At 41.4% G+C, this 27,121-nt stretch overlaps 5 protein-coding genes across 11 annotated transcripts in view; 2 read left to right on the top strand and 3 right to left on the bottom strand.

The window, feature by feature from the left end:
• LOC105558422 (tumor necrosis factor alpha-induced protein 8-like protein) overlaps positions 1-6,527 on the top strand; it is a 39,468-nt gene extending 32,941 nt beyond the window's left edge. Inside the window, exons 1-4 of one of the 3 annotated variants that reach the window (XM_012006095.1) lie at positions 1,748-1,828; positions 1,947-2,062; positions 3,408-3,703; positions 4,320-6,527. In XM_012006095.1, coding sequence (XP_011861485.1) covers positions 2,053-2,062; positions 3,408-3,703; positions 4,320-4,673 — 660 coding nt within the window. In that variant the 5' untranslated portion in view covers positions 1,748-1,828; positions 1,947-2,052 and the 3' untranslated portion in view covers positions 4,674-6,527. Of the gene's footprint in view, positions 1-1,747; positions 2,063-3,407; positions 3,704-4,319 lie in introns of those variants that run through there. The other 2 variants (XM_012006096.1, XM_012006094.1) reach the window with 2 other exon arrangements.
• Positions 6,528-10,713: 4,186 nt separating this feature from the next.
• On the bottom strand, positions 10,714-17,841 carry LOC105558421 (DDB1- and CUL4-associated factor 12). 3 transcript variants are annotated; one of them, XM_012006092.1, is made up of 8 exons: positions 17,313-17,841; positions 16,351-16,418; positions 14,571-15,532; positions 14,036-14,491; positions 13,727-13,957; positions 12,823-13,107; positions 11,689-11,854; positions 10,714-11,313 (listed from the first exon to the last, which is right to left on the bottom strand). In XM_012006092.1, exons 3-8 carry the CDS (start codon positions 14,654-14,656, stop codon positions 11,158-11,160), a joined length of 1,380 nt encoding a protein of 459 aa, XP_011861482.1. In that variant the 5' UTR covers positions 14,657-15,532; positions 16,351-16,418; positions 17,313-17,841; the 3' UTR covers positions 10,714-11,157. The 3 variants fall into 3 exon arrangements, with proteins under 3 accessions (XP_011861482.1, XP_011861481.1, XP_011861483.1); XM_012006091.1 differs by lacking the exon at positions 16,351-16,418; XM_012006093.1 differs by lacking the exons at positions 16,351-16,418; positions 17,313-17,841 and adding an exon at positions 17,127-17,151.
• Positions 17,842-20,371: 2,530 nt separating this feature from the next.
• On the bottom strand, positions 20,372-22,453 carry LOC105558420 (geranylgeranyl transferase type-1 subunit beta). The gene is made up of 3 exons (XM_012006089.1): positions 21,496-22,453; positions 21,020-21,389; positions 20,372-20,881 (listed from the first exon to the last, which is right to left on the bottom strand). The coding sequence occupies exons 1-3, from the start codon at positions 22,027-22,029 to the stop codon at positions 20,760-20,762; spliced, it is 1,026 nt and encodes a 341-aa protein (XP_011861479.1). The 5' UTR covers positions 22,030-22,453; the 3' UTR covers positions 20,372-20,759.
• Positions 22,454-22,607: 154 nt separating this feature from the next.
• On the top strand, positions 22,608-26,338 carry LOC105558419 (adenosine kinase). Of its 3 annotated transcripts, none has more exons than XM_012006087.1 (6): positions 22,608-23,036; positions 23,127-23,401; positions 23,705-23,872; positions 24,556-24,826; positions 24,937-25,206; positions 25,496-26,338. In XM_012006087.1, exons 2-6 carry the CDS (start codon positions 23,160-23,162, stop codon positions 25,694-25,696), a joined length of 1,152 nt encoding a protein of 383 aa, XP_011861477.1. In that variant the 5' UTR covers positions 22,608-23,036; positions 23,127-23,159; the 3' UTR covers positions 25,697-26,338. The 3 variants fall into 3 exon arrangements, with proteins under 3 accessions (XP_011861477.1, XP_011861476.1, XP_011861478.1); XM_012006086.1 differs by having other exon boundaries at positions 22,609-23,036; positions 23,705-23,902; XM_012006088.1 differs by having other exon boundaries at positions 22,610-23,036; positions 23,127-23,359; positions 23,705-23,902.
• Positions 26,339-26,362: 24 nt separating this feature from the next.
• LOC105558417 lies at positions 26,363-27,115 on the bottom strand. Its single transcript, XM_012006085.1, has 2 exons — positions 26,802-27,115; positions 26,363-26,644 (listed from the first exon to the last, which is right to left on the bottom strand). Exons 1-2 carry the CDS (start codon positions 26,847-26,849, stop codon positions 26,372-26,374), a joined length of 321 nt encoding a protein of 106 aa, XP_011861475.1. The 5' UTR covers positions 26,850-27,115; the 3' UTR covers positions 26,363-26,371.
• Positions 27,116-27,121: the final 6 nt, after the last annotated feature.

The following is a 27,121-nucleotide window of genomic DNA, read 5'->3' as shown; positions in this document are numbered from 1 at the left end:
TGTACACATAGCAATATCGATCGCCGGGCGGTCACATCTTGCCACGCGCTCGAATTTGGCGGTAGGCCGGCCTAAGACAACGATTTTTAATAATTAATTACTCGTTAACTATTACGAAAATTGCAAAATGGTACAGGACTTTTCCGTTCATCTCGATCCGTTCTACCTTCTCAAAAATTTTGTCGGATATGGAAAGACTCACCCTGTATATGTGAATTGTATTTTTGAGATGCAGACATTTGAGTCTGCCAAAATTAATTTGTGATGCAGACATTTGACAATTCAAATTATGAATTTTATCTCCGCCAAGGTACATCGAATGTTAAAATTAATTTGTATGGAAACTTATAGTTCATCTTCAAGACGTTTATCTCTAAGATAATATACGTTCAAAGACAATGTAAATTTTATTTTATTTATATAGAGTAAAGATCGATTGTCGTTGGCCGATTTCTTCCGTTGTGGTTTAAGCGTTTTGCGTCCATTGTTGAATAAGCTTTATTGGGAATAAATTCGGATTGCGAACCAATCGATTCGTATCTTTGATGACGCTTTTAACTCGGGCAACGAGGTGTAATTAACTTTATCCCGTGCCGGCTTTGCGGCAGCTTTGCGTTTCGCAGAATCGGGCAGCGATTCGCCGAATGCATTTCGGGGCGAATGCGTTGCTGTCGTTTTGTTTCCCGCGATAACAAACGTGAGATTGTTACGGATGAAGAAGTCGCAGAAATTTCTCATCCACTTTCGACACCGCCTGTTATGTCACCGCGCGGAACATTTCCGTCAGAAATTTATTTTCGTTGCGAGAAATTTACGAGCGACGACGATCCTACCTACGATAATTTATTTATGTCGATTTTTTTCCGCAATGTCTCTTGTAAAGTCAGCAAAATTTCGACCCTCTCTCTCTACTCTATTTATTAAATGAGTTTATTTATACAGTGTAATTTTATTACATCGTTATTATTCCGTATATCTGTTTTTGCGACGAGCTCCGCGATGGAAATTTGCGCGGCGAATTCTGCGTAACTTCCCAGGAGTCTTCTTATCGAATCTTTGTGTCAGCATCTTATATGTACATGAATATTAGAGCAGAAAGGGTATATGTGAGAGAATCAGGGAATTTTTGTTGAACTGTCTCTCCATTTTGTATTTCATGAGCAATCAGAAGTTAGCCGAACGACCAAGTTAGTAACAAGTGACAGAAAACTTGTAATCCAGTAAACACCGAGGATCAGTTCCATCGCATTTATGTTCTAAAATTCTCACTTAACAATGTAAATGTAACACGTGTAGTATTATATTTACATTGTTGAGTGAGAAATTGTAACATAGATGCAATGTAACTGATGCTCGGTGTTTACTGGGAAATGTATTTGAGGATAATTAACGCTCCAAGCAGCATTCCATTTTATCATATTTTCTTGCATTTTTCGAAATACAAAATTTGAACGATATGAAACGTTTGTTTCGTAAAAACCGTATTTTTTGTGTCAAAATTTTAACAACTTTTAATTTTCTCTTTATAATTGTGCGAATACTCACACGAGTTAAGAATAATCCTAACACAACACAATAATTAAACTGTTTTAAATTTGCATCGTAAACTATTATAATTGTACGCCTGGAGGTTTCAACGAAAACACTCGGAAGATCAGAGAATTCTCAGAGAACTTTTTCCTCGAGAGATGAGTAGACACCCTGCTGGCATATATTTGCAATTTTTTGTATAGATCCTTTTTTTTGCAGGTGGCGTGGGGCACAGCCGTGATGGAATTGCAGAGCTGGCTGCTCTATCACTTAGTTGCCGTCACCGACTGCAATCAAGGTAGCGAGGATACGCCGCTTCGTCGTGTCTCGAGCACTTCCACGAACCCGCGGCATTTGTGTCTCACGCATGTGTCGTCGTTTAACGGCCTCGCCGTTTAACCCTTGGTTCATTTTAGTTACGTTTGCCTGAGTTTGCCGGACCATTGTTCACGCACAGTTCGCCGCTTCTTTATTTAATTTGCCATCCCGCTATCACGATCCGGAGGAAACGGTGGTCTACCGATGCCCGATGGTGAGTTCAACGTACGAAGTGACGGAGATCGTCGCCGAGGTGCCCGCTTGAGAGTACACAGTCGCTTTCGCGACGTTCTCAGGAGGCTCTGAAATTGTAACGTTTTCCGTCTCCCCCGAGTTGTCGCACTTTCTACCTTTGTGCCACATTCGAACGCGCAATTCTTTTGTTCCCCCGCTCACGGCCAGTTGTTTAAATCGTAGGTTTGAGGAAGCGACTTGTCCCTTTCTTTCTTTTCATTCACCGCATACTTAGCGCCGAGCGAAACGTTATAGCTCACGTTCGTCGCGTGTGTTACGTAACACATGTTGCGCAACACGTTCTGAAATATGGAATCCATATCGGATAAGTACAAAATGTAATATTGATATCAAGTTGGCACAAACAAACTATATAAATACCGACTATTTATATTTCTAATATTAGCTGTGACTAAGTGGAGATATGAGGAAAACTTGTGGTCGGCGATATTTATGCGGCTTTTGCTGATCGTACTTCCGCCTCGAGTAAAGACTGGTTTATGCAAGGCTGTAACCGTTAACTTATGTCGAAATCGGTAAAAATTAACCAATTACAGTCAACTATTCTCTTCACTTTTAACGATAATTGGATAATTTTTACCGATTCCGGCATAAGTTAACGGGTAGGGCCTGGTATTACGACAAAGAGTGAGAACAAGGTGTTCATAGGCAAATGGCCCCATTTTTTCGCACTCGATTTCGGTGACAAAGTCGATACCAAACGAAAGGTCTCGTCAAGCTGATTACAGATGTGTCAGTCTCAGAGTGTACCTATTTAACGTTCCAGAGATGTCGGGCTCCAAAGACGTCATTAGCATCGACCATTGGGGAAACCCTTTGTCGACTCCAACTCGGATCCATCAAACAGTGCATCCACTTCGCCAAGAGCCTTTGGTACCCAGTTGTAGATCATTTTGGTAAAGCCATTCAGTACCATTCTGAACATGTCAGCGACAGAAAAAATGCCTTTTTGTTCCGAAGGGTATTGGTTTTGGAATTTTTGGAGCGCGATATCTTTGGGACGTTAAATAGGTACATGCGATTATCTTGACGAGATCTCTCATTTGGTACCCACTTTGTGACCAAAATCGAATAGGAAAAACATGGGGCCGATCTTGTTCGCGCTTTCTTTCGATCCTGTCGATTGGTCGCAGGATAAAAAAGTTGGCGAGTAGTTCAGAAATGTTCTATCCTGCTTAAAAAATGTACGACAAATGTACCCTTCAACTCGCGGTCGCACGACCGCATCTGCCGCTAGATAAACGCGCGAACCACGTGCACGAAGCACACAATGGACGGTCGTTCACTGTGCGAAAATATTGCAGTGATGCAGTCGGCAAACACAATCGGAAGTGGCGGCGGGGGCGGAGGCGGTGGATCGTATGCCGCCGGTAGCGGGACCGGAAGTCGCACTCGCGATCTGGGATTGCGCGCCCAGAAGAAGCTACTCGGCCGCATCATGTCCACCAACGCGGGCCGCTCGCTCTTCATCGACGACGCCACGACGTCGTTGCTCGATAATCTGTACAAGCTGATGGAGAGCGTCGCCAAGAGCAACCCGCACCTGGACAAGAAGGAGCCCGAGAAGGTCCTTAAGAACATCGTCAAATTGTCCATCAAGGTACACGAGGCACTTCTAGAATCAACGCACTTCAGAGAGATTTTCACAATGAGTCTCGAGCCGATCAGGGAAAAGCGTTGAAAGAAGCTATTATTTGCCTTGGCACATTGAATATTTCAAGCTTATCGATATCGCGATTTACAATTTTGAAAAGGGCAGCTTAAGGGACTTATTTTGTAAACGTTCACGATATTGCGTGCTGCGCGCAGATATATAATAATATGAAAAAGCTGCGCAAAGCACATAGAGATACCGTTAACGTTTACAGAAAAGGTCCCTAAATTTCAAATAATTGAGTCGATATTCGATAAATCATATTGTAAATTGTTCAATAAATAATTAATATTCGCATTGTTTGATACGCGATATAAAATAATAAATACATTTAGTTTAATGAATGCACTTATGAAACTTTGCCTGTTTTTACTTTGAAATTACCTCATTTATATACGTAATAATAAGAGCGGAATAATATTATCGTTAAATGTTGTAGAATGATCGGCTATTTATAGCACTTACATTACAATATAAATTAAGCGTACAATTAATTTTGTATTAATTTGTGCGCTATTAATTTCCACGAAGCGCGAATTAACTTATAAAACGCGATTTGCAGATCGGACTCGTGCAGCGCAGTCATCAATTTCGTTCCAACGACGCCGAGAAGCTGGAGGAGATCCGGGAAGCTCTGGGGACCGTGGCGATGACCGTCGTGTCGTTCTACGAGGTGGATTACAGTTATGACCAGGAGTACCTGACGGGCTCGATGGAGCGTTGCCGATCGTTGCTGCAGCAGCTGATAAAGCCGCACCTCACGGACAAGTCGTCGCAGCGTTGCGACCAGGTGTTCGATTTCCTGGCGTACCCCAAATTCCTGGACTCGGTGTTCCGATACGACTCCGAGCACAGACCTATCCTCGGCATGCTAGTCAGTGACCTCAACAAGGCGTTGGACGCCAGGCGGCTTTGATTCTACAAGAATGATACTCGCGTAACGTTAATAATAAGAAGGAACCGACGTCCGACGACGCGATCCGATCGCCGGGAACACGCCGGAAACCGTCCCCTTCGGCAACGGTGGTCTCTCAATCGCGATCGACGACGGGTCAATCGATGAACGTAGCGCACACGACCCGTCGGACACGCGCGCGCTTCGTTGCACTTAATTTCACGGCAAATAGACAACGTGCTGCATACTTTCAGTGTGACGACAGTATAGTTTCCTCTAGTAACACTAGATTAAAAGAAGAAAACGTTTCTTGCTCGCCCCCACCCAGTAAACGGGTCGGGATACCCGGTGCGGACCACTCGCTCACTGATTTATGCAATAATTGTCTAATATTCCGCTTATTTTAAGGACGCAGCCTCGCACCTGCATGGCGCAATTGGTGTATTATATATTTATGTACGGGATACGTACCGATTATATCAAACCAACACAAGAAAAGGAGTATAATGAGCTTATACATGGGGGAAGATAGAAATTAAATATTAATCCTGAATGCGTTCTTTGCACATAATTTTAATCTGCGTATTGAGGTCCGACTCGATGAACTTACTTTTGTTTATGTTCATTAGTTCACATGAGCGGAGAACTTGAAATTTCTTCCATTCGAATATAAAGGTTTATTTTGTTATGCTACTCCGATTCATCGTATAAAGTTAATTTTCAATAATGAAGCTATGCAATATGCAATGACTACGAGAACTAATGCTAGCGATTTTTCTATATATTCCAAGATCAAAGCTAGAGTTGGGCTTTAATTTGCGAACGTAAGGGATTCTACACGAAGTCAAAGTCCTGCGACAAAAGCAGGTTTGCGTTTTTACCATGTGTCGCGACGAGTACAAAAATTAAGGGAGAGAACGTTTCCGAAAATTGTTAAAGTCCATTCGCCGACTAAATATCTCCGTAAACATGTAAGGCAGATTGTCTTTCCCATATTCTACGCCGCGTGATTAGCGCTGTCGCGTGCAATAATAGTGCATTGCGCGAATGAGGAATTTCCTTCGTCTCTCATGTCAAACTGAAAGTCAACAATTATGGTCACGCGACACACCCTTGTACTCTATACAATCTCCATTCCTACGGTTCCTCTTTAGATACGTTACTGCTGGAGCAAAGTCGACTTTGAACCTTGAAATAGTATTATATTAGATCATTTAATATATGTTTTTAAATATAATTTTGTAACGTTGAGAAAAATGCGGCGACACATTCGCGAATATTTTATGGCCAAAGCGGGGAGCACACACTTTTGTATAAGTGCATAAGCATATGCATAATTAATTTGATTGGTCTATAAGTCAATACACAAGGAAATGGACGAATCAAATTCGTTATGCATATGCTCATGCACTTATGCAAAAGTGTGTGCTCGCCGCTTTAGTTAGTTATATCGCGCCACGTTTCAGTTTTTGTTTTCTATCGCGCGGAGTGCGGAGTTTCTTCGAGAGGGATAAAAGTAGATAACATCGGTCGTCTTCTCGTGCACGCGCGAACAATAAGACGCGCGCGCTGCGAAATTCTCGGGATGTGCGTCGCAACGAGCACAATCCACTGTTAGCGCTTGCACGTGCACATTTTTTTACAACGCACTCGACTAAAGGAACAATTTCTACATATCTGATTTCATCGTGATTCGATCCCGATGATCATTAGCGTAGAACACCGTAGAGGAAAGAAAAATAGAAAAGGGAAACTCTAATGGCATTTCGCGCCTTTTGTATGCGGTGTACACCCACTTTACACGTTATTTGTGATGACTGTCAATATTAAGAGATGTATGGATACTATGCCATTAATAAATTATTAACAAACGTCTCGTGTTGTTTTTCTTTTCGTTACTCGCTAATTGCACCTTGCGTCCTGAAGAAAGAGAAGGCAAACGACGTATCAGTCTCAAGAGCTTGGTATATTTATTTACATAGATATACGAAGTCGCACATATATAAAGTCACAATGATATAGTTCATCCGTCGGTTTTTCTCGTTCAATTGCAGTGCGCGTGCAAAGGTATCGTCGTGTCATGGAAAATTATCAAAAATCACCGTTTCAAACTCTGCCACTGTGACGGTATTATGTTCACGCTGTGTTAGGACAGTAGCTTATTCTTCACACGGGGACAACGCGACAAAACTGAAACGTTCGGATCGCACTGCTGCGTTCACACGCCTACGGGCACGCGTTTTCAAGTATAAAATTATCAATTTGTCACTTGTATAATATTCATTTGTTACAAATCAAGAGTCTAGCACTGGTGAGTGGCAGCAGTTTGAATTCGAATTTCCTATCTTCCGCTCGTCGTATATATTTCCAAACAATCTGTGGGCGCGTAAACGATGCCAGGTATGTGTCGGTCCTCCGAGAAGCTACCCGTTAACTATTGCTCGTTTATAAAAATAGGCTATCAGAGATGCTGTGTGTATATGTGTGTGTAAAATGGTCACGGTTGAGGTGTTGAAACGCGGAGAGAGAGAAAGAGAGAGAGTACGACACTTACAAATCTTTACATACAGTATTTTTCCGGTCCGCGTAAAAGTGCGTCGGACGTGAAAATATTGGATTTAAATACCCATAAGTATCATACACGTTACAAGCGCATTGTGGTACGTTGTAGTTCTCCCTGCGGTTACACGTGATTACACGATGACGGATCCTCTCTTCACCTTTCCCTTTTAGCGAGACAAATGCCCGGTGCGGCTTCCGCGTCAATGAGTCTTCAATGAATCCTATGTATATATGTATGTATGTATATATCGGCTCGTTTACATAGAGAGATGAAACGCGTATCGGTGAGACTACAGAGCTATCGCGCGGATACAATGCACACATCTATCTTATCGTAATATTGTGAGACCCCATAATTATTATACGTTAACAACTCTCGCTCGCTCACTCGCTCACTTTCATAAATATGCGGGCCGGGAATATATTTTGTTAACATACATGCTCGTTATGTACTATGACGATTTAATGACGTTCCATTATCACCGATCTCACTTCGTAAATGTGCTACCCTTAATTACCAAAATCGAGGCGCGAACACGCGACGACCCGTCGCACGATTATCTTCGACAGGGTGAATCTTATCTCGCTTAAGTACGCCGCGTTACACAGCACATTTGTATGCTAAGACCGAAGGGGGGAGGAAAGGAGAACTTACTTCCTGAATCGTGTTTGAGCGTGTCCGACCTGAAATCGTCGGACTCTAACGTTACCATTGTAAAGATATTACACCTGACGAGATGGGAATACAGCGTATGCGCGTATAATAAAAACAAATGCTACCTCGATTGCACACAACAAACGCGACATTTCGTATAAATCACAGGTCGACGTTTTTCTTTTTGTTACTAAATGCACGCGCTTAATTCCATAATATTCTACCAAACCGCGTGCCAGAACAGTCGCGATGAGAGCTGAACGGCACGCTTGGTCAAACTTGAACAGTTGGATTATACTCGCGTTAAACTCAATAGCGAAACGTTGGCGGAAAAATACAACTAATTCAAAGCTAAGCAATAGAGACGAATAAATATTTTAAAAATGTAGGTAAATATTTACCCTTACTTGGCACCCGCCAATCGACGAAAGTAAAAGTAATTAATATAATTACTAGCATAAGTTTTATGAATTGTCCAAATGCTAATTATATCTAAAAGAAGGTATTACAAATTATGAAATTAAAAAGAAAATTGTGAAAAAGTAATCAAATTTTTATTTGTTGTTCTAAATTGTATGTATTTGTCACATATGTATGTTAATATCCATATCTTTTAACAATTTTGTAATTTTCAATGCAATATTTCTAAAGATTAAACAAAGTTCTTTCCAAAATGTTTAATTAATCGATAGTTTGATTTTATACAATGTTACGGAAATTTGCTCCAACGTATAAATGTATTTACGCGTTATTCGTCAACACTGCGAATTTTTCAATGTCACACCGACTTTGCGCTAACACACGTACAAAAATCCTGTGGTTGGTTATTTTAAAAACATGTCGGATGCGCAGTACGGATCGGCGTGAACGTGAGACAAAAGAACGAGTAACCCTACTGATTATACTGTGCCCAAACCATGTCTGAGGTGTGAAGTAGATCTCGCTTCATGTAGAAAGTCGCAAACTACATAGCATTTATGAAACTTCTTTTCTTCATAATTTTTTAACAATGAGCGACGGGATTGGGCAATGACCTTGACCTCCTTAGTGGTCAATATCAAGGTCAAACGGAAGTTGACTGGCGGGTGCTAAGTAAGGGTAAATATTTACTAAAATGTATTCCTAGATAAAAATATTCTTGGGATTATTGTGCTATTGATGCATTTAGAATTTCCTCGTTTAAGCTATTATTACTAAATAACGTTTGTCGAAGTTATTAACACGTCTGTAGTCAACCGTAGTAAAAAGCTGACGCCATCCAGGATCTCCTTGCGATAATATTTATAATACGCGAGATAATGTATGTAGATCAAAACTGTGGTATTGTTGTGGCTAAAATAAGTATATGCTAAACGAAGTTCATTGCATGTTGCTGCTTTGAGGCCGGTGTTTCAACTTCAACTCGATAAGTCTGGTAAAAGTTAATATTTATCGTTATAAATATTCGTTGACAATCTTTCTCTTCTACCGTTGGTAATATTTTAAATTAAATAAAGGATAAATTCTTTCGCAGAAAATTTTTGTGGTTTGCAATTTTGTCGAATTGTATTCTAACAAACATTCTGAAAGCTGTAACAATGCATACAATATACGTGTTATATTTGCATGCAGAAATTATAAATCACATTTTCGCTTCACTAACAACATAAAATTTCACATATCGTCTAATATATTTCGATAATCGGATTCGAATAAAAAAAGTATTCATAGGCAATTGCTCAAATAAATGAAACTTATTCTGAAATAGTAGTAGTGACATTTTCCTCTGTCTAATTTAGGAACTTAACATTTATAATAGCATTTTTAAAATAATTTAAGAACAAATGAAATTTAAACTTGTTATATTCACAGTTACTAATTAGCTTTTTTGGCATTATTTGTTCAAATGTTCAACTACATCATACTCGCTCAAAATGATATTTATCAGGGTGTCCAGCAAACTCAATGAAAAAAATTCCCTGATTTTTTCAGGTTTTCCAGGAGACGAAATTAATTTTTCCCTGACCGTTTAGTGTAACATTTTCAAGATGCATAATTTGCATACATCTGTATGGTAAATCTGGTAAATGTTAAATGACGAAGTCCTTGAAATATTTTTCTCGGGAAACAAAAGTCCGGAATTTAAAAAGGTAAAATTTTAAATTAAAGCAATTATACCATCTATGTATAATACATTGGGTAATAGGAACGATCATTACAAACCATTCAAACCATTTATGATACCGTACGTAATCTGTATAATGCTTTCGTTTTGCTTAACTGCATTTTGTTTGCAACTTACTAAATGTAATAGTAACGTACTTAGATAGTACTGTTTAGTAATTCATCTTTTTTTTATAGTTTTGTCTCAGTTGAACACACTGAAATAAAATAACACGACAATGAAAATATAAATTACCGATCACGCTTATAAATAAATTGATGTTTAGCAAAACAGAAAATTAGTGTATTGAGAGCCAAAGAAAAGTTTATTTTCTAAAAACTTTAAATTATTCAGAAAAAATGTGAAATGATGTAAAAATCTAGATAAATCGTAAAATTTTCTGACTTTTCCCTGACATTTCCAGATTTCTCAAATTTCCTAACAATTTTCGACTTTCGAAATTTTCATGACTACTGGACACCCTGTTTACGGAACGCGAAAATAGGTTTATTTTAGCAACACGTAATAATTAAATAAACACAATATTGGTATTATTCTTAATTATTTGTTCAAAAAAGCGACAAACTTTATTTAATGTATGTTCCAATTTTTACTCATAACAAAAAATTACACTTATAGAAAAAAATTAATTTATTATAATTTAAAATATAGATTTTCAATTTTAAATAAGTGAAATAATAATTTTTTAAATTTGTTTATTTAAAGAAACAGAATTATCACATGTAAGGTGTAATGTTACTTATATGTTCTTTCATAGAACTTTTTTCTTGTAATTACATAAAGTAAACTAAGTTCTTTATATTATTTTTTAGTCACAATTCCACATAATTAAAAATATTCTCAAAATAATTTTTTACTCCCAAATTTTCCGTAGAAGGATTAATAATTCAGAAAAGGAAAGAAAAATGAACGAATTGAATAATTTAGAGAAGGGTTAAAAGTTTTTTGACAAGTTTATCGTCTTTTCGAGACTCAAAACATAATTAATTAAATCAATAAAAAACTTCAAACATACTTAATTTGGAAAAATCAAGCAGTCAAGTCTTTCATGACATATACACAACTTATATCGTAATCGTTCAATTTAGCAATTATCATACTTGTGGTTTCATCTACTTAAACCTTCATTGCCATAATCCTGCATAGTTGCCATACAGATTCGCGGGCAATGGACCGCCTGCTGTAAACAGCCGAGTACCCGATGCATCATAGCAATGTGTATAAATGGCGGGAGTGTACTTCACATTTTGGAAACCATCTATATATTCCTCATCTGGAAACTGAAATAAACACACAAATCGTATAGATTGGTCACATAGATCACATAGATTGGTTTCATAATAAATATACGTAAATATGAATTAAACAGGGCATCCACAGAATGAAAAAAGTTTGATGCATTTCCAGATTAAGTCACGTGTGTGCAACTACTAGTGTCTCTGGTACTTTCCCATGATACATGGTTTAATGGACACCTCATGTATATTGATTCACAGAAACGTTTGATCTAAAACTAACTCAAGTCTAAAACTAATTGATAAAAACAGTCCGCAATACTCTTGCTGTTACACAATGCAATCTATACACAATAGTCATCTAATTACTTTTCAATTTGAATGCAAATATGTGAATCATTGCTTTTAATCAAGACTTACCACGTATCCTTTCGAAGCTTTTAACACGACAGTCCTATTAGAATTTATAGAAGATTCTAGATATTTCTGAGCCCTAACGTCGTAGAACATAAGCATTCCTAGACCAGTTCCGATGGTTAGGACAGATCCTTGGAAACTTGCTGATCTGATTCCACAACCGCTGTACCTGTGTCCAAAAATTTGTTGGTATTGGTAAATGACTCTAGAGCAGGGTTGGGAAGTAACTCGTTACTTGTAACGAAGTTACAGTTACAGTTACTTCTTTTTGGTAACTCTAACTTAACTTCGTTACTTTTTCTACATCTGTAACTGTAACTTAACTCAGTTACATTTTTTCGATAACTAGTAACTAATTTAACAGTTACATTAATAGTTACTTTATGTATATATTTTCAACCTCCACAAATCGCATTAGGCCTTGCATTTGCGCATAAATGCCTTTATCCCCTGCCGGAAATAATTCTACAAAATTCTACAAAAAAATTAAATATAACTGCCAGAATCTAAGAAATTCTACGTAAATTTAAAAAGTGTTTATAAAAATAAAAATCAACATAAAAATGCTAGAATTGGAACACTTTTGTTAATTTTTATAATATTCTACAAGTAAGCAGATGTTTTAATTCTTTAAGATTTCGTTGTTTCTCAAATTTTTAAAACCAGTAAAGTTTTGTATTAATTTTTACAAAATTGTACATTTTCATGAAACACTACTTGCAATAATTTCTTGATTTGAGAACATTGTAATTTGTGATACTATTTTATAGATATTTTTACAAAGAAATAAATGTTTCAACGAAGATATAAAAATTTCTACAAATTTCTATTTCAAGTCAATTTTTTGTAGTTATTTATAGAAATTTTTTCCGCTAAGGTCGCCGCTTTACAATTCAGATGCAGATTCGATATTTTTTTATTTCTATTGCAAGAGTAACTGCAAAGTAACGATTCGTTACTTTTCGAGTAACTGTAACTGTAACGCGTTACTTTTCAGAATTGGTAACTTGTAACTGTAACTAGTTACATTGTTAGCGAAAAAACTGTAACTGTAACTAGTTACTTTTATAAAGTAACTTTCCCAACCCTGCTCTAGAGTGCATTAAGAAAAAAAAAAGAGGGAAAAATTTAATTTACCTCGACGGTATTTTCTTAATCGGTTGCAACGTGCGCGCGTCCAGCAGAAGAGTGTACGACCTGCATCCGATCGCGTAAACACCATCGTCCTGTACGGCAAGACAAACGTTTTCTTGACAGGCAGGCAGTTTTCTAGATATTTTCTGCTTGAAGGATTCGGCCGACCAGATATGTATAAAGCTATTAAGGGTCAACGCTGCAATCTCCTTGTACGCTTTATTGAACGCTAGCGCTCGTACTTTCTGTGCGGACTTGCATTCCTTCACGCAGACAGGTTGAATCAATCTAAACAGAGGTGACAGTTATTAGAAATTATTTCTTAAAAACCAACAACGGCATTAATAACGGCAAGCGTTTCAAGTATTCAAAATTAAAATGTCCGAATTTTCAAAATATTGATTTTTGTAGAATTGGTAGATGTACGAACACAAAAGTTCATTTTCTGGCCCAAAAATTTTGTGTGAAAATATTAATTGCACAAAAAGTTTTTAATATATTGCAAAATCCATATGTATTTAGTATTCTAGTATATTAGTATTCTAGTTTCTAGTGTCTAGATAATAAAAATTTTTTGTTTTTTGTCTTAGGTCCAAAGGTGTAGTCGTGAGGTTGTCCACCGCTAATGAAAAAGGAGTTTGGTGTCTCGGCTTTACCGCCTATATTTTACATAAAAAAATGAACCAAAAAATATTTTTTTTGCCTTAAAGACATGTTAAATACGTACCTACTTTTGAATTTTGTATATAGTTTGTTATATTTCTAAAAAAATCAACAAAAATGACATTGTGTTTGATCCGTTCAAGGTGGCCTAACCCCTTAATATATTACGCGTTATAAGAGACAAATTATTCTCATTTTCTGCTTTTGATTTAGCAGAGATCAATGATCGTATATTCGATTCTACCTATGTGTAGGCACATCTGCTTTATCAGGAGCTTCAGCGAGATCACTATCGATACGCCACAGAGCCATTTTCGTGTCTCTAGAGCCCGACACTAAAAATTCGTCGTCCAGCCAGCACATGTCGAACACCCAATCCCTGTGGCCGCTCTCGCCGACGCAAACTGGATCCAGAGTCGGTAATCGGTATATTGCTATTTCGTTACTATTTCTCGCCCCGGTGGACAAAAGTGTTCTACAATAAAGATGCAGATTAAGTTGCGAATTCGAGAGATTATGCTTCCGGATATGTTAAAGGGAAATACGGAATCACCTCGAGGGATTGATTTGAACGGAATGAATGCCACACTGCTGCTCGGGCATAACGTTGCCTCCCGGACTGAGCTGTCTCCCGTGGAGAGACGGTATCTGATCGAGTTTTTGCGTCGCTACGTCATACACCATAAGCTTATTGCACTTTGTACCGAATACCACTTGTCTATCACTCAACCACTGAGAACAGAATACTTTGTTCATGTTGTTCAAGCTGACCGAGTATTCCTTGAACAGATCGTGCGTCAGTATGTGACGGGAGCCGTACTCCTGATTGATATTCCGCACTTCACGTGTATTCGTCTCGCGCGCGCGCACGTAATCTACGAAGTTGAAGGAGGTTCGCAGGAACTGCTTGCCCTCGGTCACCGTCTCGGCCTCGTCGTCGCTCGACTCGTAGCACACAAAGTCGTCCGGCTTGTCCGGCTTCCTGTTTCTCTCGTGTCGCAACGCCAATCTGGAAAGAACGGACAAGTTCATCGATGCGCAACGTACGGGATAACGTCGGGGCTGACGACAAGTTGATCAAGTTTTACCTCTTGGCTCGGCGCTCGTCCAGCCTGCTGCCATTTGCGCACGGAGGGTGCCTCCCATATACAGTCATTCTTTGTGTCTCGGCCATTATTACAATAAAAAGTTTAACGGACTTTACAATTCAGGCAACTTGCAAGGAACACTGAGTATTATTGTTGAACAGGAAAGTCTTATTAGCAGAAGCAAGAGTACTGCTGACAGTTATTCGTGTCAAATAAAGTGAAAAGAATTGTACGTTGGCAACGTGTAACTTGAATAATATTTCCTACTATATACAAGCAGTCTCTCGCAAGGTACTAACTTTCTCTTTAAACTCGCATTCGTTTTTTGCCTAAAAATCTTATTCCCGAAATCCTGGCAAACCGCAACGGAACTAATCGACAGGCTCACTTTCAAATTGTAATACGTTCTAAACCACTTGGAAGATTGCGACAAGACCGCGAGGGACCTTGCCTCTCTTCCGCGAGGAGGGCGAGTAGTTAACAGCGATAAAATAAGGAGGCACGATAGACAAGTCTAGACGATGTGTGCTGATCAACTGTTTCTGAGACAAGAGTCAGTTTCTAATTTAATTTTGATTTTGGATGTATAATTTAACTATTATCAAGAGAATTATATCGATTAAGAGCTCTTTCGCAGCTAATAAAAAATTGATCTATTTCGTCACCGCGCTTTCACTTCTAGGATAAAAAAAAGGAAATCCGTTAATAAAACCTTCTTGTTCTATAAATTATAATTTCTCTAGCTAATTATCGGATAAGTTATTCTATCACTCGTTTCCTGCAAGCTTACAGAAGTCTTTGGAAGCAATCGATTGAATTTATCTTCTTGTATAATGAATAAAATATAAATTCTCTGGTCAACACCAACGATTTACGGCATTATGACAATACGTGTAATTTTGTCTGTAGATAGGCTGATGCGAGATACATTCGCCAGATATCTTCGGTGAGCAGCTTGCGATCTGAAACAATCGACAGGGAAATCGGTCAGTATAAACTTTTTCAAACGTCCACTCCTAATGTAATATTATTTATTGTAGCCATTACAAACGATCTTCTCTCTCTCGAGTCGAATTTTTAAAAACACATCAACAGTCTCGACAAAGAATTGGCAACGTTTAGGAAGATTAGCTGAGTATGCAACAGAGCTTGGTATCTTTTTCCAAAAGACCAGGGAGTCAATTCTGTATCTTACACTAAAGTGAAGATGCTAAAAGTAACATTGTCTCTTTCTAACAGTCTCCTTAGAAAGAGACAGAGCCGTTCATTTTTAGCATTTTCACTATATTGTAAGATGCAGAATTGATGCCCAGGGTATCTTTCTCTTTGTCTCTTTCTGTCTTCTTAGAAAGAGAGAAGGGCCTCAGGAGAATGGCTGTCTTGTACTCTTAAGACAATGTTTTATGTTTTAAATCTTTGTCTTAGACTTGGTCTACAATGAAGTCAGAAGTCGCAACTATATGTTTATCCTTTTCCTATTTGGGTGGAAGAAAAAGGATCAACATATAATTCTTCCGACTAAAGCCCGTATCAGACTACGGATTGAGATTGGGATTAGATTGAAATTTGACCAATCAGAGTAAAAGTTACTGAACTTGAGATTAGTAAACTTTACTGTGATTGGTTAAATTTCAATCTAATCCCAATCCCAATCCGTAGTCTGATGCGGGCTTAACGATTAACAACGCATTGTAGACTAGGCCTTAAAGTAACGCACAACAACTGCGTTGTGTATTAAGAATACAAGACAGCCATTCTGCTCAGGCCCAAAGCTGCTCACTTGTAGCATTTTCACTATATTGTAGATGGAGAATTGATACCCAGGATACCTGTCGTGAAAATATTCCCCTGGAAAACACAATAGAAATCTAAGAAATAATTGAACAATTCCAAACATTTTCGCAATAGGTATACAGGACAACACAAGCGTGTGCTCCGCGCGCGTGAAAATTTCTCTTAAAACAACTTATTTTATACACAGCTCCTTGGCGACTTTCGAAATTGTCTCGTCAGCGCCAACTCGTAGCACGAAGCGAGCCGATCAGCATCGCGGAAAAGAGGCAACGGTGCTTCGAGACTTTCGAGTATGAAGATTTCAACACAAACATAGATAAGATACAGATACTATCTATGTATACATGTGTTTTTCTCCGAAAAGATAATTCAGCGTACCTTGTATCTATATCTAAAGTCGAAGGAATTCAAGAACTGTAACTTGTATCCGAGTCCCTTCATTCAATCGATTGGAAATTTACCTTGTATCTGTGGCTTCGATTAAAAAAATCACGATATCAAGCTCCGGTACACAAGATATAAGAATTATTTTCATTATCACGCACTGTAGCATTGCGTGATAAACGTCTAAATTCCCGAAGCGACTAGAGACACGCAACAGCGCACTAGACACAATTCAAACAAAGAAGTTGTAAAGAAAAAAAGTGGTAGGCCGGTATTCATAGTCAGATTTGATATTCAAGATCGTCTTGAATTTTCTAAAGATGCTGCATGGAAGATGATCTCAAGACGGTCTCAAATATAAAATCTGACTATAAACACCGGTCCTAGTTTCTTTTAAGAATTAGAACGTTGATCTCTGCAGGCTTTTCCCTTGTCTTCGCACACGTTGCTCCGGGTGTCTTGGCCGGAATCGCGCGAGACACGCGGCCCCGAGAAATCTCGTTTCCGACAAATCAATCTAAACGGGACGAGGGCCCCTCTTCGTCCAGTCTCGCCGTTGCTCACCGTTCCAGTAATCGCGGCTTCCCCCGTGCGAGGACAATGGGAATGTCGCGGGAGGCGGCGTCTCACGATGACGGTCGGGCCGCTGCGGCGGCGAGCATCCTCCCGAGGTCGGACGGGGTCGCGACGCGAAGCTTACGCGAGGCGGGGGCGACTCTCGGCTCTCCGTCCTGGCTCGCGGACGCGACTCGACGACGACGAGAAGGAGGAGGGTCAACTGCCGTTCGTCGGGGAGCGACGCTGCTGCTGCTGCTGCTCCTTTCCCGTCGACGCGACGACGAGACTCGCACGTTGCCCTGCTGCCGTGCGCTCACGGGCGACGACGACGCTGTACGCGCGCGTCCTCGAGTACTGTGCGGCTGCTGCTGCTGCTGCGGGGAGTACGGTCCGTTGCGCGGCCCTGAGTACGATCCACCGTGGTCATGATGCGCGGAGAAGCACGCGGAGGGGCGACTGTACGAACGACGGCACCACCGCCATGTTGTAGGCGACGCTTCAGCGCCTTAATAACCCGAGTGTCGGAATCGCCGAGCTGCAGCCGCGATCGACCGCGATCCCGCCGGCGTGTCTCTTCAGAGGCGAACGGGAGGTGGGAACGGCGGCGGTTCTACGGCCCCACGCGGCGTCGGTCCGGAACGGCGGCTCTGGCACGTGCGCGACGATTTTGCGACTCGGTTTTCCACCACGTGCACTCCCGCGACTGTCAACATCAGCCTGACGCTCCCCCCCTGTCCCTCACGCCGCCGGATCATTTAAACCTCCCCCTTTCCCGCGCCGCCCCGCTGCTCCGCCACCTGCACTCGTCCCGTCCCGTTGCACGATCCGTGGCGCAGAGAAAACATAACGTTGTGCGTGTAATGGCGGTAGCGGGATCGACCCGCGCGCAGGCGAGATTAAAGTGCGATTCTCGCCCGAATTTGGGGAGCGAGAGGCTGCTCCGTTTTTTTCAGTCTACAGGGAGAGACGAGAGATGTCTTGTTTCTCGCAACCGAGCTCTTTGTTTCTTTCTGTTCTTAATTCCCTTCGAAGGCCTGTTTACATTTTGCCTCGCACGCCAATCGATCGCGTTCAATCAAATTACCGGCGGGGGATTCAAGCTGCGCTGCAACTTTTTCGAATTTCGCCGCGCGGTGCAACGTGTAAATTCATTGTCCCGCGAAATCAAAGGTGAACGGGCCGCACAGCACACTGTGCACACTGTGCACTTCTTTTGTTTCACGTTCGCGCCGATCCGTACTGCGCATCCGACATGTTTTTATTCTGACCAATCACAGGATTTTTGTACGTGTGTTAGTGCAAAGTCGGTGTGACATTGAAAAATTCGCAGTTTTGACGAATAACGCGTAAATACTTTTATACGTTGGAGCAAGTAATTACATTAATTACTTTTATTAGAACATTTTTTTCATAGGCCATTTCCATTTACAATTTAAATAATGTACGCCAGTTCGTATGCGCCTTTCCTGGATACGATCCTGAAAAGGGCCCAGGCACTTTTAGCCGTTGATACACTGGGTTTGTTTTCTGTTCCTGCACTGGTGAACTAGTGCAGTAAGCTAGAATGAGAAAAAATATGCTTGTCTTACTCCAATTTATTGCACTAGTTCACTAGTGTAGGAACAGAAAACAAGCCTACTGTTGGCGCGAATAAAAACATGGCGGAAAATTGAGAACGCCCAGATCAAAGGTGCCGACAGAGAGTGCAACTACTGGTTATACTGTGGTGTGACCTTTGACCACAGTATAACCAGTATGGGCACTCTCTGTCGGCACTTTTGATCTGGGCGTTCTCAATTTTCCGCCATGTTTTTATTCACGCCAACAGTGTATCAACGGCTAAAAGTGCCTGGGCCCTTTTCAGGATCGTATCCAGGAAAGGCGCATACGAACTGGCGTACATTATTTATTGTAAATAGAAGTGGCCTATGAAAGAAAATGTTCTAATAAAAGTAATTAATGTAATTACTTGCTCTAACGCATAAAAGTATTTACGCATTATTCGTCAACACAGCAAATTTTTCAATGTCACACCGACTTTGCACTAACACACGTACAAAAATCCTGTGATTGGTCATAATAAAAACATGTCGGATGCGCAGTACGGATCGGCGCGAACGTGAAACAAAAGAGCGAGTGGGCATACTGGTTATACTGTGTGGGAACTACGTAGCCACATCAATTTTTCGTGAAGATAAAACGCTACTCGGTTTATGTTCGTGCTAAAATATTTAGAGAAAAGTCCCCAATAATGCAATAGGCTCTTAATATGAGATAGCGGAGTTATTGCTGAATTAATAGGCATTATCTGTTGGTTCCACCACGAATTTATTGCCCTTCGAGTGAAATCTGTTTAGTGGAAAATTGATTGTTAGATCGTGTAATCGTTGCGAAAAAAAGATTTGCGATTGAATTTGGACATTGAGAACCTACTATCTCATATTAAAAACCTATCTCATAATGGAGGACTTTACGTACAATGTAAATTGTAGCTCTACGAAAAATTATCGAAAGCAACGTATATATCGCTCATATTAACGTACTGTTGAATGAGGAAATTAATAAAAGCATTATTAACGATAAATTAATATTTAAAGTAAACAATAAAAATTTATTTCTTAAACTTGTAAATTTCACATTTATTTCAATTAAATTGTCACGGAAACGTGCAGCTTCCCTACACCGTGAATAATACACAACTTATTGTTAACGTTTAACACTTTCCTTAACCCTAGAGTAGGCGCGCGCGGTCTCACAGACCGACGCAACACAAAAAGTTGTATATGCATCCAGCGCATTGAAATTTTCCATCGCTTCTCCTGTTTGTTTTTCATGCCAAGAACGGTAGCTAGAAGGAGAAGCGATGGAAAATGTCAATGCGCTGGATGCATATAAAACTTTTTGTGTTTCGTCGGTCTGTGAGACCGCGCGCACCTACTCTAGGGTTAATTGTGAAAAGTAAATTGTAAAAAAATGAAGTGATAAAAATATTAAAAACAACCATTTTAAAGAGGATCGCTGATTAGAATCGACGGGGCAGTAATTACAAAACAAACAATAATAGAAATCTTAATAAAATCGACAGTTTAATATCGGAATAAAAACCGCAAATTGCAAAGACTAAGCTAAATCTTTTTTTTATTAATATCCTTTTTCTATCAATGTATCTATATATATCTATATATATCTATATACTTTATATTTATATATATATATATGTGTAACAAGCATCCAACAAGCAGCCCCAAATAATATAAATCAAAAACATTACTGTCCATGTCGTGATTATTGTAGCAGTATTAATTGACGACTTTAGAATGACTTTAGCACAGAGAATGCGATGAGATGCGAACGGACGAGTTACGACCGAATGTAAAAGTGTCTGATCTGATATATTAAGTACTGTGCGTTTCTGATATGACCGCTAATCCCACGAACGTCTATACACCGAAATCATTCGCCCCGCCACTTTTTATGAATCCGTTGCAGATGCTCGTAAGCTCGTTGGGAGATATTAAGTTCGGGGTTTATCGAACACAGACCAGGCTGTCCCAAGAGACTTAAACCGCACAGACCTGTTGAGAAAGTCACACACTTGTATTGGCGCCGTTATCACTTAAGATAAATACCGCTTGTAAGATTTACCTTCATAACATTTCTATAGTAAATTAAATTGCGAGGCAAGATCGCGATGTGAGTTATTTTGCGTTTACCTAAATACGTGTGCAAAGGGTCGGGTCGAGTATTATCGAACTTCGCCAGTCCCCCGACGAGCGTGTCTTGCGTATTGAGGATAAACGTTTTATTCTGTTCGGCGTCGGAAAAATTGAGGAACTCCAGCAGCTCGAGCGTAGCACCAACCCAGAAGCTGTAACACGTGTCGGACGGTTTCCCAGGCCTGCCGTTAAATCCATCGTCCTGTCTCATAAGGCACCAGCGCTTTAACTGGGCTAAACGATCCCACGTCAACACGTCCGATACGTTAATGTGCTCCCGCATCAGGAACAAGCTCGCCACGGCGCAGAACGTGGAGCCCCCGTGAGATTCGAGACCGGGTCCTTGCCCAATACCACCGTCGTATGACTATAATTAACACAATGTGAACAGTCTGTTATGTGAAAGAAGGTAGAGATAACGATGCCTACAAAATCATGCGAATAAAAGAATAATTTGCACAACAAACGCTTACGATGCTTCGTAAAATGTAGTCGACAGCCCTCGGGATATCCACACCCGACCAATCGTCTAGAATCGCAGAGACGCAAGACGCGCAGTAGAGAAATCTCATGTCGCTTTCGCACCCTATGACCATGGCGGTGAAAGACCCGTCGGGATTCTGACAGGCGCGGACCCCCTCGACGATGGACCGCCTGTCCACTCGGCTGAGGTCGTCGCCGAGGATCAGTAGCGTCACCAGGCTGGTGTACGTCATCGCCAAGTGACCACACTGGTACTCGGGAATGTCCTTTGGTATCGTCGTGGACGCTTGGAAGCCGGAACGCGGGCCAGCCTGCTCGACCTGGAGCCGGTAGATCCAGTTGATCGCCCTGGACTTGGCGCACTCGCCGATCTCGTCCAGCGAATTCAGCAGGTCCAGGCCGGAGAACGCAAAGTACGCTATCATCGGCCTGGTGGAGTCGAAGTCCGCTAGGCTGCTAGGCATCACCTGCAGTAACCTCTCGAAGTACTTGACGTGCTTTTCCCGCGCCAGTCGCGGCGTCATGATGCCCGCAGGATCACGATGAAAACGTTATTCCAGGTCGACTCCTCGAGAAAAGTGGCACCCCGTCGTCGTCGTTGTCGTTGTTGATACCGTTGTTGTTGTTATTGTGCGAATGCGACAAATCAGATGTACAACTTGCCAATCGGCGCGCCTCCTGTTTCCTGTCCCCATGCCCGCTCGTCAAAGCTCCCGGAAACGCGCCGACGCATCGTGAATATTCACGCCCGGGCGACGCATCTCATCCGCTGCCCCTTTTCTCTTTCGTTCACACCAGAGACAGATTGGCACAGTAGACAAATTGGGCGTCGCGCTCGCCCTCGACGCTCTACGTCCAGCTTGACGCTTGGTTACGTTCGCCAAATCCAGAAAAGCCGACGTGCCCGCGTTTTAGATTACGAACCATGGTGTAAAGATACAAGGTGAAGCAATCTGTTGGATGCGCAGCGTCAACCAATTAGAAGTGGCCAAACCACAGTATAACCAGTAGGGGCACTCTCTGTCGGCACCTTTGATTGCGACGCACCTGCCGCGCATGCACGGAGAAAAAACACTCCTAAAACGATGCTGTTCCCTCTCAGTTTCGCATACCCGACGGTCGCGGGACTCGCGCGGGGCCCGCAGCGGCCGCAGCTTGCACCGCGGGAATAACTTTGGTTATAGTGAGAAATGTGACGTAGGGATAGAGTCGCCGACTGACAGCGCGCGATGTGACCTCCGAGACGAATGGAGGAAAACCGACGCGCACGTTTGAGTTACTTTAAGTAACTGCGGCCGCTTCGTCGCGCTGACACGAGAACGGGAAATCTCTCGGACAGGACGACTCGCCCGCTTCTTTCCCTCCTCGCAATTCAACTCTTCGCATCTCGTTCGATTTGGCGACAACTTCGTCGGTGTGTTCCTCGCGGCGACGTTCTCGCCCCCGTAATTTCCAACGTGGCTCTACAATTTACTCCGTTCGTTCGTACGCAAATATAGATTAGGATGATACGAAAGGTTCTGCCGACCCTGTAAGTAGTTTGTCGTCAAACGGCGCTTGAAATTTTCTATGGGCTCGCGATGTTAATTATCTTGGTATCTTGATACGCCTATATTGGAAGCTAACGCTCGAAACTCGCTCGTCGATACGAAAAATGGTAGAGAAGATCCCGCTGCGAAAGACGATCGCGCGACTGGACTTCCCGGCGGTTATAGCTTTCGGCAATCCTCTGCTGGACATTCTCGTGGTACTGAAGAACGACGAGCTGATCAAGAAGTACAATCTCAAGGTTGACGGCGAGACGGAGCTGTGTGAGAAGAGGCTGCAAGAGCTGATCGCCGATTTGCCATCCGAGTTAATGAATACATTTGTTAGAACGCGTTTCGTGCTCGCGCTGTATGTAAATCCAAATTCTGCGGAGAGTTTCAGTTCAAATTTGTTGCCACGTGTATTCGGAGCGCATTTGTACCTTTGCGTTTTCATTCGGCACTTAATTTTTGATGGAACGTCGAAGATAAACTGCTGTTTATAACAATGAATAAGTTGCACACTATATTTAACAGATTTATATTTATGATATCAATGTTTTTCAAAAGTTTTCATTTGCACGTGTTACATATTCATAAAAAGTATACGATATAACATAGGAATTACATTGTGCATATATGTATATGTAATAAATACATTTGTACACTACAGGGTAGAACAGCATACAAATCCCGGAGGATCCGCGCAGAACACTGTAAGGATCCTGCAGTGGCTCTATGATGAGACTCGCGAGTTGCTCTGCGACGAGACCCACGAGTCTCAAATCAGTGTCTTCTGCGGTGGCCTCGGGAACGATCAGAGAGGTTCGAGCCTAGAAAAGTTAGTTCGATTCGCAGGGGTGGACGCGAGGTTGGTGACTCTTGGTAACCTCCCATTCGGCGATACAAGTTGACACGGGCCGTCAGCGGTGACGCTTCTCCGAATTTTGCGCCCTACGCTGGAGCGTCCTTGCATATTGCATACAATTAGTAACGGCACCAACTGTGGCGCTGCAACATGCTTAGGCCCGGTTTCACCAAACGTCGCTTAATTTTAGTTTAATTCATGTTTGTCTCTCTCTAAAGTAACAGCTGGAAAGACACAGAGAACGAATTAAGCTAAGCTTAAAGTTAAAAACGTTTGTGAAGCTGGATCTTAGGCGTCCCTACGCTGGGACTCGCTCGTGTGCCCTCCAAATTTTGCACTGTACGCTGGCCGTCAGTTTGTTTTTTTCTGGTGAACAACAAAGATATAAAAAAATATTCGCGCCAACTTGCGTCGATGAATGGAAAGCACCGTCTGTTGCGGTACACACAGGAGGCGTTATGAAGGCCCGGTTGCACCTGGTTCCATATCGCTTAACTTTAACTTTAGCTTAATTCACTCTGTCTCTTTCTAAGGGAAACGGCAAGAAACGAAGAATGAATGAAGTTAAAAGTCACGTGACGCTGGTGTAACCGGGCCTAACAATAATTTCGCGAAACATTACGAGTCTAAAGTCTGTACTGTATGTGTTTCATCAGGTATGCCGTACATCCGACGTTGCCTACAGGACTGTGCGTTTCTCTTGTGTACGGTACGTCCCGCAGCCTGGTCGCTAATCTCGGCGCAGCTAGTGTATATACGTTGGACGATCTGAAAAAGGCCAATCCGCGATTAGACAGCATAAAAATAATTTACATCGAAGGCTACTTCGTGACACACAGTTTGGACGTGGCTAAGGAACTGGTCAAGCGGGCGCAGGAGAAAAATATTATTGTGGCGTTCAATCTTAATTCTTTCTACATATTCCAGGTATAAGATTTAAACATATGTAATCAACGCATCAAATTAATATCCGACTTCTTTTGTCGTAAATCGATATGAGGGGTGCGCTAGTTGCTTACCTGAGCGCTTTTTTGAAGGATCATCAAGCGGCCATTTGCGAGATGGTCGGCCACGCCAAGATCGTGTTCGGCAACGCGAGGGAAATGATCGCGCTAGCTCAAGCATTGAACGTCAACTACGACGATGTCACCGATATACCTTTCCTGCTCAACAGCTTGAAAAGGATCACGATGGACGTTTCTAGCGCCAACAGTAAGGACTGGCTGGCCGACGACGGTATATTTATTATGACGCGCGGTGGATCCGCGCCGGCGATTATCGTGTGGGGCAGAGGACAGTCTGCTCAGGTTCGTTTCGGTCGAAAGAGTAAATCGAGGGGTAAACCACTGAGAGCATTATGGTGTACAGAATTACATTACTAAGCGTTACTAGATATTTTGTGGGCCTTGCTGGGGCATTATAAAGATAAAATAAGATGAAATAAGCTAAAACAAGATAAATAAGATAAAGTAATGGCCATTGGTGTACATGATTTTGGTCAGCGGTTTACCCCTCGGAATAAATGAAAATAATCGAGAGAAAGAGGAGAGAGGTGGTGGGAAGATAGAGATCAAAGTTTTTCATGCAATTGCCCAGGTGCAACCCATCGTGCCTAAGACACCTGTTGTGGACACCACGGGCGCCGGCGACGCTCTGGTGGCTGGCTTCCTGGCCGGCGTCCTGGCTCACTGGGATCCAAAGAGTTGCCTAGAATTGGGATGCAAGATCGCATCCTGCATGACAACCAGGCTCGGCGTCACGCTCCCGAACGGCGTAGCCCCTGACTTTCTGCCATAACGTTTCGATCTCTTTAGAACGCTAATGACTAATCGTTACCTGACGTAATTGCACGGTTATTTATTGTTTGAAAGTTCTATTAGCGAATTATTGGCCGTTAGAACGATAAGCTAGCATTCCTCGTCGATGTTAACGTCCGTGTTAGATATTTACTTGATATTGAGTTTATTTATGACAGGCGCGCGCGCGTTGCTTCGCGCCACAAGGTGATATAGTGTTTGAGAAATCTTTATTTATTGACAAGACGTCGCGTTGAGCACGAGAGGCCGTACATTTCTAAATGCAGCATTAGTATTATTATTATGGATACAAAGTAACAGGGGGAACATTACAAGTTTTCCCCGATAATCGTTGCCACTATAGATCTGTAGTTTATCTACCCGACGTTGCAGTGCCCAGAAATATGTAACAGAGTTTGTAATTAACAATTATATAATAAGTTTCCCTTTCTATTTTTTTATTATAAAGTATAGAGTGACGTGTCAATGTTGTTTATGTCATATATATATATATATATATATTGTAAGGGGGAATAGGGATATATTCCCCCCAAAAAGGAAATAATCAGGATGCTGGATGAGCGTAGGAAAAAGGCGACTCGGGCTGTACTCACTGTACGAATAAAGTAAATGAAGAAACGAACTTATATTTGAATTAACTCTGTACAAAAGACTCTCAATACCAGTGCTGCGTACTGTGTCCCGTCTCGAAGGAGAGTCTTCTCTCTTCCACGAAATCGGAGCTCGAATGCTCGCTTTCCGTTTTGCGCATGAGCAAGTTCGCGGGGCCAAGTTCATTGGCTGAACACGGTTGGCCCGCAGCGCGCCGCGCGGCCAGCTGACAATGTGCCGTGCGCCGGCGCATTGTCCTCTGGTATCTTACATCTCGGCCATTTCTGACCTGCAACTGCGTCTCGAAGTTGCGCGTATCCTCAGTGGTTCTCAGTTCCTGCAAGTTCATGGGATTTAGTCGAACGCCGAGGTAAGTCGTTTTTGTTCTTACGGTTATTGCGGAGTGCATGTCTCTCTTTGGTACTGATTCTTAGCTTACTTAAATTCTAACGCATACTTCAACTTAAAGCTAGCCTTAATCCTAATTTGTTAACCTGAATCACAAGGCATGAGCGAATGGGTATCCCTATGGTGGTACTCATTACTTTCTCGTTTTCTTTGACGATTGTGGCCTTGTGCTTTAGGTTAATTAACAATTTTAGTTTTCTCGCGCGTGTCTTATATAAGATTTATTATATAAAGATAATTTAATATTTTTTAATCGTATTTGACTGACTTATTGTTAGTACTATAAGGTTAATAAAGTAAGTTAATAAGTTGTGATGTTAAAATTGTAGTAATTAATTAGTTGATAGTTGAAAACAGTTGATCAGGTGTACATACACAGAGAAGTACATATGCTTAGTATATATTA

This window comes from Vollenhovia emeryi, unplaced genomic scaffold (genome assembly GCF_000949405.1).
Source record: "Vollenhovia emeryi isolate VEMERY1.0 unplaced genomic scaffold, V.emery_V1.0 DF939345.1, whole genome shotgun sequence".
Lineage (NCBI taxonomy): Eukaryota > Metazoa > Arthropoda > Insecta > Hymenoptera > Formicidae > Vollenhovia > Vollenhovia emeryi.
The sequence above is the reverse complement of the archived record's forward strand: the minus strand, read 5'-3'. Positions and strand labels throughout refer to the sequence as shown.